At 36.6% G+C, this 16,622-nt stretch overlaps 1 protein-coding gene across 1 annotated transcript in view; it reads left to right on the top strand.

The window, feature by feature from the left end:
- Positions 1-8,561, top strand: part of LOC101305084 — a 10,499-nt gene extending 1,938 nt beyond the window's left edge. The window contains exons 5-13 of the mRNA XM_004301892.1: positions 42-164; positions 355-392; positions 474-598; positions 941-2,802; positions 2,908-5,955; positions 6,325-6,480; positions 6,644-6,742; positions 6,862-7,004; positions 7,936-8,561. Of these exons, the coding sequence (XP_004301940.1) occupies positions 42-164; positions 355-392; positions 474-598; positions 941-2,802; positions 2,908-5,955; positions 6,325-6,480; positions 6,644-6,742; positions 6,862-7,004; positions 7,936-8,212 (5,871 nt within the window). The 3' untranslated portion in view covers positions 8,213-8,561. The remainder of the gene's footprint in view (positions 1-41; positions 165-354; positions 393-473; positions 599-940; positions 2,803-2,907; positions 5,956-6,324; positions 6,481-6,643; positions 6,743-6,861; positions 7,005-7,935) is intronic.
- The last annotated feature ends 8,061 nt before the right edge of the window (positions 8,562-16,622 follow it).

Raw genomic sequence — 16,622 nt, 5'->3', positions numbered from 1 at the left:
TTTAACATTGTGTTGGCCTGCCTAAATCTAACTGACATCAGGGCTCTTCACGGTCCAGTGTCCTTGGGGAAACAAATATCAACCTTGCTGATTATGCCGATGCGTCAAAGCCTTCTTCTGTTGCACTGCCTCTCCATGGATGTGATTTTGGAACAATTTTACATGTGAGGATCTTTGAAGTTCAAATATTTTAGACATAATGCTATCCTGGGAGAGCTAGTTGTTTACTTTTGTTATTTTGTAACAGCTACTTGGTCGGTCAGCTAGCCTGCAGTAAACACTATTAGTTATTCTTGAATTGTTAAGTAATGTTACTCCTTCTAAACAATTGTCTTGTTTCATATTTCATGTCAGGTAACAGTACAGCTATTAACTTCCAAAACCGGTTTCAGGTTAGCATCAAAACATGTAAACCTCTTGTCGTATGTGAATTGAGACTTCCAGTTTTTCATTGGTACTTGCTTTCTTTTCAGAGAGTTTGAGCAGCAGAGGGAGCTCAGAGAGAGTGGTCTATGTACAACGTCAGACCAAAGCAGAAATGATGTATCCACAGCTAAAAGAATATCGTCTTCTGAAGATACAGTAAGTGATCAGTTGGATTGTTGTTAAGGATTCATACGTTTTTTCCGTCTCTCTTTGGGCCTTTATAATCCTGTGAGAACAATTGGTGCTACTCTGGCAGAGTTTATGGGTCTATCCATTCACTTCTGTTGTTTGCTATAAGCCATTTACTGGGAAACATGACTTGGTCTCTCGCATATTGTGAGAGTGATAAGTAATAGCTTTTTCTTGTACATGTAATGTTGCTTGAAGTTCCCAAAATATGTGAGACAAACATATACCACACATCATATCAGATTCTTTTTATGGATGGGCTTATCGTCTTTGTTATAGGTTTTCTGCTGTGCTGCTTTAACATAGGCTACTCTCATCTTTATACAGATCAATGCGAGAGTTAGGTTCAAAGAAGAACTCTCTCCCCATGAAGAGGACATTAGGCAGAGTGAAGAGTATCCTGACTTAACTGTAGGGTTTGATGGTTCTTCCAATACTTCAGAAAGTTTATACGCTGAGAAACATGATACCTCCAGCACCCATGAGATTGACAGCCTTAAGAGTACAACCTCTGGTGATTTAGGTGGACTGTCTGTTGGTCAAAGTCCTCGAAAAGAGAAAGGAGACCCCTCTGATCAACGTTTATCGGCACAGGGGACCAGTGAGTGGGCTCATAGCTGGGCTTCTGACTATTCTGGAGATGCTGACTTGCCAAATGCGTACGAGGAGAACAGTAGACTTAGAGGAAGCCTGGAAGCAGCTGAGTCATCAATTCTTGAGCTTAAGCAGGAAGTAAGCTATTTACAATGCCAAGCTGATGAAATAGGAGTCGAAGCACAAAAGTTTTCCCTTCAGCTTGATGCAGAAATTTCTTCAGGCGAACAATTAGCCAAAGAAGTTTCTATACTGAGATCAGAATGTTCAAAACTGAAAGAAGATCTTGAAGAGCAGAAAAATTCCAAACTAAGAATTCCATACACCAGCAGAGAAACTTTTGCGACAGGCCAGGATGACTTATTGCATGAGTTACAGCTCAGGTGGTTAAAGGGGCTTGGCGATGCAGAGGATAAAATAAGAGAGCTTCAAAGCAAAGCAACCGTCGGGGTACATGAGAGGGACTTCAGGTCCTTTTATTCAGATTTAGAGGCATTGCTTGGTGTTCTGCAAGTTTTAAAGCCAGTAACTGGACAAGCAATTTTGGGGACGAACAAGGCAAGCATAAAGGAGACAAATGAAATGGGTGTACATAAAGATGTGCAATTAGTGCTAGGAACTAGGTTTGATGCAGATTTCTATCCTGAAGGTATGCTTCAGGGTCTAAGTATGCCTGGTGTGGTGTCACAAGAGTTTGATTCTTTAGATGCTGCAAATGCAATGAAAAGTAAATTCTTTGAGCTTTTAAGAGAATTAGATGAATTAAAAGCTGAGCGAGAGAGCCTTGCAAAGAAAGCAGACCAGATGGAGTGTTACTATGAAGCTCTCATTCATGAATTAGAAGAAAATCAGAGGCAGATGATGGGGGAGTTGCAGAGTCTCAGAAATGAGCATTCTACTTGCCTGTATACAATTTCATCTGCTAAAGCTGAGATGGAGAGAATCCAGCTAGATATGAGCAATGAGTTAACAAAATTTTCCAAAGAAAGGCATGATTCGGAGGCCCTCACAAAGGAGCTCGAAAGAAGGGCTGCTACTGCAGAAGCAGCACTTAAAAGGGCACGCTTGAATTATTCCATTGCAGTGGACCATTTACAGAAGGACCTTGAATTGCTTTCTTCTCAGGTCCTATCCATGCATGAGACTAATGAGAATCTCATTAAGCAGGCTTTTGAAGATTCCATGCTTCCAAGCTTTCAGGGGCGTGAGGTGATGATGCAGAATCCTAAACGAGAATCAGGGACTTTTCATGCTGGAAAGCAAATGCAGCATCCAAACCAAAGCAATGGGGTGAAAAGACAACATTTAGACGGGGATATACTATCAAATGATTTGAGAAGATCTCTTCTCTTGCAGAAGGAAACATACCAAAAGGTTGAAGAAGAAGTTTATGAAGTGCATCTGGTGAATGTATATTTGGACATCTTCTCAAAGACCCTAGAGGTCACTTTGATTGAAGCAAGTGCTGACTTTGGATTGGTCAAAGAGAAAGTGCATGAACTTGCACAACAGCTGGAGCTTTCAACTGAGTCGAAGGAGTTATTGATGCTGAGGCTACAGACTGCCTTGGATGAGATTCGCTGCCTGAATGAAGCCAATGATATTTGGACTTCAAAGTGCAGTGACTTGACTCTAAAGAACCAAAATTTGGAAGAAGATTTTCGGACTGCCATGGATGAGATTCGGTGCCTGAATGAGTACAAGGAGACTTGCAATTCAAAGTGCAATGAATTGACTCTAAAGAGCCATAGTTTGGAGGAAGAGGTTCAGAATCTCACAAGAGAAAATAATCTTCATGCCCAGAAGATTGCTGAATGGGAAGACCTTCTAAAAGAATATGAAACCTATGAGAGCAAATATAAAGCCTTCACTATAGAAAAATTGGAGATGGCAAATTTGTTGGAAAGGGAAACCCTAAAGAATAAGAATATTCAAAACGAACTTTCTTCTTTGCAAGAAGAGTTGAAAGCTGTCCAAAATGACTGTGATGAGCTGACATATGTGAAGGAGAGTCTGCAGAATATTGTTATTTCTTCACAGGGTAAGTTGCGGAATCTGTTGGCATCTTATGACATGAAGTATAAAGGTTTGTCTCTTCCTCTCTGCAGTGAATATAACTATCAGGATTTGGAATCCAGGGATTTGACTGGTGTTGTGGTGCAAATAGAAGAGCTTCAGCACAATGTCTATGAGAAGATTGTCCAGCTTATGGAAGAGAAGAATGATCTAGCACAAGAAAAAGATATAGCTCAAATGTCTTTAAGAGCAGCGGATTCTGATAATCTGATCATGAAACAGAAGTTTGAACAGGATCTACGGGGTATGATGGATAAACTAGATGTTTCAAATGCCCTGGTGCATAAGCTTCAGTTAAAAGTTGGGGCCATTGCTAACAAACTTCACATCAGCTCAGAAGTTGAAGAGAGATATGCACAGCAGCACAAAATTCTGTTGACTGATCTGGATCAGTTGGAAATGGAGCTGCAGCAAATTTCTTCAAAATACCAGGACCTTGCGGAGGAAGTTATGGCGTTAGAGACTGTAACTGACGAACTAGGAAGGTGTAAACTGACAATAGCAGCATTATCGGAGGAAAAAGAAGCCCTAGTGGTGTCCTTGCAGGATAAAACTGAAGAATCTTTCAAGCTTTCTCTGGAGGTTAATCGTTTGCAAGGAAGTTTGCTGTCTTCACTTGATGAGTTGCACGTTGAGAAAAATCACAAAGATAAGTTAGCGAGTACAGTTTCAGATCTCACTGCCCAACTGAATGAGAAGCATAGTCAGTTTCTGAATTTTGATCAGCAGAAGGATGAGCTGGTCCACCTCAAACAGTTGTTATCGGAATCAGAGCTAGAGAAATCAAGAGTTTGTGGTCTCTTATTGGAGTCTGAGAAATGTCTAAAAGATGCTCATGAAGAATGTTCTTCTATATCAGGTCTGGAATCCCAGTTGTCTGAATTATACAAACTTTTAATAGCTGCTGATGTTGGACTCATATTTACAAAGACTCAATATGAGACCAAGATTGAAGAGCTTGATCAGAAACTTCACTTTTCTGATAGCTGCCTGTCTGATCTTCATGACAATCACCTTCATGTAGAAAATATGCTTAACAGATGTCTTGCAAGCGAAAGGCATTTAGTTGAAGACAACACCAAACTGATGGCAAGATTAAATGATGCTGGTGAAGAATGTTCTTTGGTATCTTCCCTGGAAGCTCAGCTTTTTGAAATGCATGAAGTTTCATTAGCTGCCGATGTTGGACTCACCTTTGCAGTAGCTCAATATGAGGCCAGGATTGAAGAGCTTGGCCACAAACTTCACTCTTCTGATAGTCACCTTTCTGTGCTCCGCAATAATCAGCTTGAAATGGAGAATAAGCTTAATGAATGTCTTGCTGGTGAAAGGCATTACATTGAAGAGAACACCAAATTAATGACTAGTCTCAGCTCACTTAACTCTGACTTGAAAGCATCCATTGCTCAAAACAGGATACTTCTTGATACAAACAGTTCTGTGGGGATTGAACTTGAGGAATACAAGAAAAGAGGTGAAAATGCAGAAGCTCAATATGAGGCCAGGATTGAAGAGCTTGGCCAGAAACTTGACTCTTCCGATAGTCACCTTTCTGAGATTCGCAACAATCAGCTTCATCTGGAGAATAAGCTTAATGAATGTCTTGCTAGTGAAAAGCACTACATTGAAGAGAACTGCAAATTAATGACAAGTCTCAGCTCCCTTAACTCTGAGTTAGAAGCCTCCATCGGTCAAAACAGGATACTTCTTTATACAAACAGTTCCATGAGGACTGAACTTGAGGAATACAAGAAAAGAGCTGAAAATGCAGTGGCTATTGATCATGGGGATAAAAGTCAGTGCGCTCCTGAGATTGAAAGGCTGGAGCGTATATTGGCGACTTCTGAAGAAGAGGTTGATAACCTGATATTCTCCAAGGAAGAACTAGAAATCAAATATATAGTGATCAAAGCCAAGTTGGATGAACAGTGCACTCAAATAACCTCTCTGGAGGCATATAAAGATGAATCGACACTGATGCATAATGAATGTAATGACCTTAAACAGAAGCTTGCTGAACAGGTTTTGAAGGCAGAGGAATTCAAGAACTTGTCCATCCATTTCAAGGAGCTTAAGGGCAAGTCTTGTGTTGAGTGTCTCCATGCACCTGACAAAAGAGAACCAGAAGCGCCACCAGCTGCTATGCAAGAGTCCTTAAGAATTGCATTCATCAAAGAACAATATGAAACCAAGTTGCAAGAACTGAAACAACAACTTGCTATCTCCAAGAAGCATTGTGAGGAGATGCTGTGGAAATTACAAGATGCAATTAATGAAGTTGATAGCAGGAAGAAATCTGAAGCTACTCATGTAAAGAGAAACGAAGAGCTAGGAATGAGGATCTTGGAATTGGAGTCTGAGATACAATCAGTGCTCTCTGAAAAGCGTGAAATAATGAAAGCATATGATCTGATGAAGGCTGAAAAGGAATGTTCATTAATAAGCCTCGACTGCTGTAAAGAAGAAAAACAAGAGCTTGAAGCATCTTTGCAGAAGTGCAATGAGGAAAAAGTTCAAATTACTTTAGAACTCACTTCAGCAAAAGATTTGCTTCAGAGCTCTTCATCTTATAACCAGAGTGAAGGGAATGAAAAATTGCACAAAGAAGATAGCATTTCTGATGAAGCAGCTGGTCATGAATGCTTGAGTTCCATTGATGAACCAGAGAAGGTAACTGATACATTTTGCCAAGATTATCTATGTTATAGACTTATAGTAATTTGCTTTGACATTTATACCTTATCATTTTGAGCAAACATGGAGCTTGTATGTAACCGTATAGTAGTTCTAAACTTTAAACTCTACAAACTGATGGACTATGTAGCATGTTTTTTTAAGCTTATACTGGCTTAGAACTTTGAATTTCATCCATTATTTTAAACAGAGCAACAGGATTTTCTTCAAAAAAATAGGATATTCATTCCTATCAAAGAATAATCTTTTTTTTTTAATTACAATATACATGTATGCATTTTTATTTTTTTTTCTGTGCTATGTATCTTGAAAATTCTGTCTTTAACAATGTGCATCATTGGACAGGATGATCTTGTATCCAGAGGTATAAATGGAATTTCTAGTGGTTTACATTTGAAACAAACGGACGTGGTTAATAGTGACAGGAAGCATTTGGTTCTTGCAAATGAGCATTTCAGGGCCCAAAGCTTAAGGTCTAGCATGGAGAACTTAAATAAGGAGGTTTGTATTTCTTTTGCAACGAAAATATGATTTTGTATTGCTACAGTTTTATCACCTATAGCTCGAGGATATAGTCTATAGAGAACAATTATATCATACCATGTCCTGACAACATTTTTTCTAACACAATAGATACTTTCTAATTGCTGTCATCTTCTTGCAGTTGGAAAGGATGAAACATGAGAATTTGCTTCCCCTAGATGATCATCATTTTTACTCAAATTTTCCTGGTTTACAAAGAGACCTGATGCAATTAAACAAGGTAAATAAATTTCTGACCCTCTTTTGTTTCTGAAATTTATAAGTTAATAACTTGTGACCCTTAGACCTTAGAATCCAAGTTTGTTCTCCACCTGATTTCTTATTTTTGATTTTGATCAGGTTAATAAAGAATTAGGAAGCATTTTTCCTTCGTTCAATGAGTATTCTTGCAGTGGCAATGCATTAGAGAGAGTACTAGCTTTGGAAATTGAACTTGCTGAAGCATTGCAGGCAAAGAAGAAATCAACCTTCCAGTTTCAAAGGTACAATCTTTGTTACTTCATTGCATAATGCTCATGCTGGAATGGAGAAGAAAAAAGCAAAAGAATTGTTTTTAAGGGTGTAGTAATTTATGATAATATTTTTTTTATCTCGAGATGCAAATTACTAGCACTTCTTTTGTTCTGTTCTATTTTTGGATAGGAACCATTATTTAAACTAGTATTCAACTGCTATCATATAAAAAAAAAGGCTTTCAAAATGGGGACCGAAACAACCATGAAACAATTTTTCTTTTCTTTTTTATTTATTATCTTAATTCTTTTTTTTTCTTTCTCTTTTTTTTAGAAATGTTGCTTTTTCAGTACTAGCCAACTGAGTTCTGAACTTCCTTGGGGTTGACTTTGTCCACTAAATTTTTAGTACCTTTTTTTATGTTTAATATTGATGACTTTAAAATAAATATATTGAGTCACTTAGTGGAATGTGTTGTAGTCTTGTAGAGGTTGTTGAGATATCAATCTCACATCGGGAATATGAGACCTTGCCTGTGGGTTAATAAGGGTTTGGGCCACTCCACCCATTGCCAATTGGTTTTGGATGTGAACCTCAGACTACTTTATCATGGTATCAGAGCAGGTTACCCTCGTCCACGTGTGAAGCCCAAAGGTCACACGCACTCCACGTCACCCCAAATGTTGTCCACGTGTATGGTTGCTGCTTTTGTGTATCCCTCATCGGCGTACATGGATCTTTCTCTTTTTTTTTCTTTTTTTTTTTCAGTCAGGAACCAGAAAATTTCATAACTTGATCTAAAATATGTGCTTTTTCGAATTTGAAGGATGCAGACATTGAAAGCAGAAAATGGAATCCAATTTCTCATGAGCTGAACAATTGCATTGAGACAGCTGAACTTAAAGTAGTTCACTTTCTTATGAGTCAGTAACTAACATGATATCCTCTTCCTGTGTCCAGTTCTTTCTTGAAACAACATGATGATGAGGAAGCAGTGTTTCACAGCTTTAGAGACATAAATGAGCTCATCAAAGACATGCTGGAGATCAAGGGAAGATATGCTACTGTGGAGGGGGAACTTAAAGAAATGCATGACCGTTACTCTCAGTTAAGCCTTCAATTTGCAGAGGTTGAAGGAGAGAGGCAGAAACTATTGATGACTCTCAAGAATGTTCGAGCATCAAAGAAAGCATCATACTTTAGCCGCTCCTCAACAACCTCTCTACTGGATCCCTAGTCAAAGTCATTGTTGCCATCCTATCTTGTTTGCAAAGAAAGCACCCTTTACAGGGTTAAGAGGCTTCCTTAAAAAAAACAGGGTTAAGAGGCTAAAAATTGATAATTCCAGATGCCTTGATGCATTATGGCATTGATCATGTTAATGGTGATTAACGATGGGCAACAATGAATGGTGGTGAAAGTTTTGCAATTTTAGAAGACGTTATTGAAAGCCAAGGAGCAGTGTAAATAACAAAATCAGCTGGTTTTGTATCACTGGTATATACAGTATCATCAGTAGTTCAGTACAGATCCCTGTAATGCAATTTTCCCTGTTGTATAGTACAGTTCTTTATATATCACTGGTATATACAGTACAGTACCCTAAACCCATATATATATTCAAGAAAGAATCTACGGCTACTTGGGTGTTGGAAAATGCTTGTTCACACCTGTGCCCGACAGGAAATTAATAATGCCTGGTCTAAAAGCCAGCACAAACCTCACAATACTTGACGCACTGTTTTAGTTTTGACCGCCAATGTCCCTTTGAAAACATTGGCAAAGAACTAGTTCAAATGCATTCTTCAATTGGTAGCAGAGGCTTCATTTTGAAAGATGAAGGACAGCCACTCCCCAAAGGAAGAAGCAGAACAGGGAGGGAAGAATCCTTGCAATACTCCAAACATAAGTAACAACTAAATCTCTCGAGAGTTTAGGTATGTATATACATGTATGTACATGTATGACGATTTCACTAAATCTCTCGAGAATTTAGGTACGTACATACATGTATGACGATTTTCCTGTGTGAAGATCGTCTTCAGATGTTTACGTACATACATGTACTCCTCTTACCTTTGTTTGCATCGATACTCATTGTGTCGTTTTGTTTCAAAATTCTGGGTCTTGAATATTAACACAAAGGTCTTTCACCTTTTTCCTTGGACACAACAAGTGTTGTCTGTGTTAACTTTCTTATTTAGTACTTTTCATGCTTGTTTTTCCTGGTTCGAATCAATAAGAAGTTGATGAATTTCTAACTACTTAGCTGCGGTTTGCTGTTCGTCTTCTTCTTCTTCCTCATTATCTAGTGATATTGCACTGTAAGTTTAACATTTCAAGCCCTTCATGCTGACAGGAATGATGCTCCTCAACAATGAATTGGCAAGTCTCGTGTGGAGAGAAGATTAGTTGACATGATTATTGGGTGTGTGTGTCGTGGATGTCTTTTGGTTCTTAAAACCAAAACTATGTTTGTAATAATTGTGATTGTATAAAATCCAAAGTATGAGGCTTGATCCTCGATTCTGACATTGTCATGATAATGACTATTATGTTGTAAATAGTTATTATTTAGTGGGCATTCTTGTAATTAGTCAATTAGGGTTGTTATTGTAATTTACATCATGACCTCATCTCTATATAAGAGATGGTTCCCTACTCAATAATATACACATATTCTCTCATTTTCTTGGTTGTTTCTCTCATTTCTCAATCTATTCCTTTTGTTTTACAACACGTTATCAGCACGAATAGTTCTAACGCTAAGGTAGTTTTTATGCAGCATAAAAGAGAGACCGTTGATCAATCGATGGAAGAATCATTCAACATGGTTCAAAATTTCAATCACAAACAAGCTCTCGGATTGGATTAGAAGTTTAGTCCACCAATATTCTCGGTTCTGACACATAAGATGAACACTCATTGATTCGCTTTGCATCGAGTAAAATTTTCTAAACTCTATTATAATTCATGTTTCTTTTAAACCTTGATTACATGAAAAACCATCCTGAAGCATGAACCATATGTTGTTTATGTTTCGATTTTATGATTTCATGCTTATTAACTTTGATTGCATATTGAAAAATTCGTCTACGATGCATGAGCACCAAATATATTGTATTAGTCTATTTGGTTAATACATATGAACATGAAATGTCATATAAGTTTTCTTATGTTATGAGAATTGGAAAAGGAAAATATAGCACCAAAAAAAGGAAATCACTACGGAGGCTAGTAGCCACCGAAATCAACCTTCGCAACTGCCTAGTAGTGCAGACAAGGAGGCACATGGATCAGCAAAAAGTATAATTTTTCATGATATCCAAACTCAAGATCATGCATGCATTTCGGAAGTAGTGCTTGTAACCATTAAGATTTTACTATTAATTTGATCAATGATAGCAGACGTTACATATATTCCATATTCATTATGCCTGAAGCATTTAGTGATAAGAAGGAATTAATATTGCTCTTAATGGGGTTTAAATAAAATCCATTAGTAAATGTTACGTCAATGGTATAACGACATTTCAGTGCTAATTATGTTACTTAATTGTAGCTTAATATGTATATTTTGTCAGTTACAAATTTGATTTGTGTCAAATTCAATATGTCGTTTAAGGACATGTAATGCCAGAAGCATTTACCAATTTACAACCCACATTATGCTACAAGCATTATGGACCAAATTATTGTGCAAATTATGATATAAACGTTATGAATTTAATATTCAGTTACGTCAATTTGAATAATTTCCACTACAATTCATTATGCGAGAAGCATGAATTTTGGGTTTAATTACGTAATTATTATATAAACGTTATGCTAGTAGCATTTACCTCATTTATTACTAATACAGTAATACATAATGTCATAAGCATTAATGAGATTTAAACCCATAACCGTTACATAAATGATATTTGTTATTGACTTTATGTCGGATCCTAATTTAATGTTAATTACGAATTAGAATCATATTCATTTCAATTTAACATTTATGAGGGTATAATGCCAGAAGCAATTACATATTTATAACCCCATAAATTGTGCTTGAAACATTAGGGTTTAATTACGCGATTATTACATCAATGTTATGCCAGAAGCATTTATCCAATTTAATACTTATGTGTAATGCTAGAAGCATTAATGAGATTTGAACTCATTGCCTTTGGTACTTAACTACTGCATAAATGATATTTATTTAATAATTTATGCCATATATTAACTGTCAGTTACCAAATTCAAATCGCGTCAGTTTTATTCAATTAGTTCTCAATTATGTTATCGTTTATATCGATAATTATTATGAGTATGTAATGACACATTAATGCCAGAAGCAATTAGTGATGCAAATGAGTTAGTTTTGCAAGTAACCGCTACGTTATTGACATTTATTGGTTTAGTAATTTTATTGTATATGCATTATGTCGATGTGAATTAAATTGTTTCCGTTATAATTTAATTTATTTCGGTTTCATATAATTACTTTCACATTAAGTTTGTATGTTATGATTTAATAACATATATTGCATTGGTTTATGATATATTGGTGAATATTAATGATGTTAAGTCAGAAGCTTAAATCAAGCCTGAATATACACAAATTGAGCCAGAAGCTCGACGCCAGCTGCAAGACTAGCACATAAGCTGCCATGTGTCGCCATGAATCCATACAATGAATATAATTCTTCTCAAACTAGGCTCATCCAGTTGGATGCGATGTCTACGCAAGTTCTTTTGAGGCTGTGTACTTAAGTGAGCCTAGCTCGCTCCATGATGTGTTTTAAAATGTTACTCGCAAGCGCACGAATCAGTTGCAGCACAGATATGCAAGAGCGAGGTCGAACCCACAGGGAATGTATGAAAATAGGAAAAATTAATCGAATCTAAATTAATTTAACACTAACCTAGTTGAATGAAAGTTGATGGTGAAGTAGCTAAGACAAATAAAATAGATAAAAATTACCTTGATGACGAAGTAACTAAGACATCGGATTCCACCACATTACTTGATAAGTCTCTAAATATTATCTACTAATTCCCGAATTAGGAGTAGCAATCTAGAAATCAATCTACTGCTTTCTCAAGATTTAACAATAAAGCACACATGAAATATATCTAAAGTAGACTCTTCTTCGTTTCTTAATTATGAACATCAAAGCATCACATGTACACAAACTTATTGAAACTACAAAAGATCAAAGTGTTTATAAAACATCAAATGTGAAACAAGCTCATTTGAATGACAAGAGATCAAAGGAGTTCATATTAAATATTTTACAAAACCAAGCATGGATTAATAAAACTGACTTCCAAACTACCAAAAATGCATGACATTAGAGGTGAAAAGAACAAGGATTTTATTAATGCATTTTGAAGCAAGAGTCATAGGCATGGATAACATAACTATGGGAATTGTAGATAATTAAAAGAAACTTATTTCATAATGTGGTTTCCTCCTTAACCTTAGTTAAGGAAATTAGTTAGACATAGTAAAATTAGAAACATATTTAAAACAATACAAAACAATCATACAAAAAGAAGCTAAAGAAAGAGAAGAACTAAGAGCAACAATGTGTCTCTAATTCTCTACTCTCTCCTCCTCCCTTCTCCTTTTATTCACTTGAAGCAACATCTATTTATAGGGCAACAATGATCTTCATTCAACTTCAACTCCATGTGAAAATGACTCTCCATCTTTCAAACTTCTCAAGCTTGATAGCTAAAGTCTCCATCCATAAATGTTTCCATACATAGCTTCCTTCTCTCATTTTTCATGTGAACGAAGAGAAGATACGTACACAATCTTTGAACAATTGAAGATTTAGTTTCTAGAATCATGCTTGCTTGCTTCTTGCCTCCTTGTTTCATGGTATATGTCCTTGGAAATTCTTCATACTCTCTTCCGTTTGTATCAATGCAACTATATACCTATGAATCAAACAAGCAAAAGTGAATTCAACAATGGATGCCATGGTAATATTTCCACACATCACACTTAATCCATGAGAAAATAATCCACCAATTTAACACATGCATATATGCATACAAGCTACTAGAATAAGAAGAACATGTGTTACAATTATTCATCTAATTAAAGGGAAAAAGACTCATGTTAAAACAAAGACTCAATTTACTATATGAAAATAGGTAAATTGCTACTATAACTTTAACATTCTATTTATTTAGACAAAACATCTATAAGAACACAAAAGCAAACTAAACAACTCATACTAATTAAAACAAGTAACTAACACATAAATCAGGGATAATAATATGATATAAAATGTGCTCATCACTCCACCACCTCATCATTGCTTACCTGGTCGTATACAATTGGAGTTACCGAAAGGGTTGGCCAATAACATTGCATTTCTTGGTAGACCATTTTGAGCCCAGTAGGCCCACTCTCCCTATACGGGACCTAGAAGCCCAGCATACCTCTCAGATTATGCCCCTTATACTTGTAAAGTATGTAGAGGCTAGGTTTATTTATTTCACTTTAATTTCAGTTAATTCCTTTGGTCCAGTAGAATCAAACAAAATGAAAATAATCTAATGACACTGGATTTTCGTACCTAGTCATTATGTATGTCTATAGGACTCTCCAAATATTTTCTCATAATGGCTATTGTTAATATATTCATCATATTTAATGTGTAATTAATTGCCAGAAGCATTTACACATAGTTACGTGACATATTCACTATGCTAAATTAGTAGTGTGGAATTAATATCATCAATTGTTACATGATTATAACTTGAAAATACATGTACCTAATGAACTAGTAGTTCAGAAATGAACCGGTAGTTCAGACATGAACCCGTAGTTCATTTATAAATCGATCTTCTAGTTTCGATAATAATCCGCTTAAGAAACTTGAAGTTTCATTCCAAATTCATCAAACATGATAAAATCAGTAGCTTTATCATGTTAATTGGTAGTCTCCAGAAGAAACAATTTGAACTAGACATCTTCCTTGCATGAAGCAAAAGAATATTAAAATGGAAGGGCTTGTTGCCTTAGAATCTAAATCAAAATTGATACGAGTTATCAATATTAAGGAATTGAGCGTTCTCGTCTGGCTGACGAGGTCAAAATACCTTTACGTTTCAGAAGAACGTTATCGAAAGGTAAGTTCATTGAATCAATGCTTAAAACATTGAAACCACCAGAAAAATGGTGTAACATCTTTGCATAACCTTCGAATGTGCGGCCAAAAGCGTACATTGACTATATTCAAATTTATTAGCTAGAAGCTAAATGATTCGAGCAAATACTAGCTATAGTATTGGTGTTTGATGCACCCAGGAAAAACATATGACGCACCGTATCCTCAACTCAATTATCACACGAGCATCCCCCTCAGAATAAGGGTATTGTCTTTAATGACACATTATATCAAGCTGCTCGTTAAGAATGTTGTATACTAGACCATCATCTCATCTGATGTGAATTTGTTAGCTAGATATAGCTCTGCGCCAACATGTCACCTCCGTAAATGGCATAAAAGACAATTTTCCGTTACTTTAAATGTATGATGGAAAATGACTCATTTTATCCCTAGGCTGATGTGAATTTGTTAGCTAGATATAGCTCTACGCCAACATGTCACCTCCGTAAATGGCATAAAAGACAATTTTCCGTTACTTTAAATGTATGATGGAAAATGACTCATTTTATCCCTAGGCATCATGGAATGGATCAACCGCCTATGATCCTTAGAATGATGTTTGCCTTGTTAAATATGTTGACACGGGTTATGTAAACCCACACAAAGCTTATTCCCAACTGGTTATGTCTTTACTATAGGGAATACAATAATCTTAGAGGTATATGAAACAAAAACCTCTTTAAATCATGTTGATTATTAAGTTATTCAAGAAATATGATCAATGTAGTAGTTTTACCTAGTGTGTAGTTTTCAGGGGGAGTCAATATTAGGGGGAGTATCCTAAAGTATACTCTTGACCATTGTGTACTCTTTTTGTCCTTCGTCCAGAGTTATTTTGTCCCATTGGGTTTTGTTACCTGACAAGGTTTTAATGAGGCACACATGTAATTGATCACCTTGCTCATATTGCATCTTGAAGATGCCCTTATTTGAAATATATGCATTTGCTCATCTTTTCCCTTCGATCACGGGTTTGTCCCACTGGGTTTATCGGGCAAGGTTTTGGTGTAGCAACTATTATGCATCTATCTCCCATAGACTCACATCTTATGATCCAGACTAAACCGCTTCACCGAAATCAAGGATTCTGACTATCACTGCTACTTGTGCGTTGTACTCTTTTCTCCTTCGACCAGGATTGTTTTTGTCCCATAGGGTTTTTATTACCTGGCAAGGTTTTGACGAGGCAACACCGAAGCACATATTAGGGGAAGCTAATGACAGAGAATACCCAAGGGGGAGCTTGTAAATAGTTATTATTTAGTGGGCATTCTTGTAATTAGCCAATTAGGGTTGTTATTGTAATTTACATCATGACCTCACCTCTATATAAGAGATGGTTCCCTACTCAATAATATACACATATTCTCTCATTCTCTTGGTTGTTTCTCTCCTTTCTCAATCTATTCCTTTTGTTTTACAACATATTAGTATTTATGATTAGTAACCATCTTTTGCTTTCGAAAGTAAAAAAAAAAATAAACGGCTTATCCGATTCCAGCTCCGCTCCGCCATAAGTAATGCTTTTTCGTTCCAAAGTCTGAAGCTTTATTTTGTTTTGCTTACCTTTTTGTTCAGAAAAGTTGGCAGAACCCTAATTTTTTAGGATTCTGAAGATGGTGGAGGCTGTTATATTGGGGGATTTATGTTTTTATGTTGTTGAATGGTGTAAAATTTTGAACTTTGAGTTACCAAGTTGAGGAAATTAGTGTGTTTTTGCTCGTTTTGCTTTGCATTATAGCTGGAGTGTTGGAATGTGAAGCTGTGAAGGGTTATTGGATGGTATAGTTTTTTAGTTATGGGATTGTTATCGGGCTTCGGATTAGTTGCTCAAGTTTGTTCCTGGAGTAGGCAAAGGTTTTGGAGTTAGAATGAGTGAAGGAAGAGTGAGATGGTTGATTGAGACTAAATATTAGCAGTGAAGGTACTGACTTGATTTAGGACTTTGGTACAGTACGTGGTTTAGGATGCTTTTCGGATGCTTTTCGGGTAGTATCTTCTGTTTCAAGTGCAAAGTTTGAAATCGCTCTAGCTTCCATACCATACGGTTGCCACCATGCTGACTTGGGCTTGGACAAGGAAGCTGAATTTGGAAAGGGTGAATAAGAGGTTGCACAGTTATATGGAGGTGGAGAGGCAATTTAGAGTACAAGAGACTGAAGAGAGGGACTCCAGGTCCTTTCATTCATAGTTATAGGCGTTGCTTGGTGTTCTGCAAAATTCTAAAGCCTGTAATGACTAGACAACCGATTTTGGGTATGAACAAAGCTAGCGTAAAGGAGAAATATGAAATCAGTGTACTGCATATGTGTACATGAAGGAATCAAGAAATATATGCTCATGCATGGACTCGTAATGAGCAACGTACAATCGCAGAAGATGACTCGATTAATCCTCTCTACGTCGACTCTCGTCCTTCTCTAGCTTGATCAGTAAGTGGAAAAAGCCCCTCAACATAAACCCCCACAC

Source organism: Fragaria vesca, linkage group LG5, assembly GCF_000184155.1.
Source record: "Fragaria vesca subsp. vesca linkage group LG5, FraVesHawaii_1.0, whole genome shotgun sequence".
NCBI classification, from domain to species: domain Eukaryota; kingdom Viridiplantae; phylum Streptophyta; class Magnoliopsida; order Rosales; family Rosaceae; genus Fragaria; species Fragaria vesca.
The sequence above is the reverse complement of the archived record's forward strand: the minus strand, read 5'-3'. Positions and strand labels throughout refer to the sequence as shown.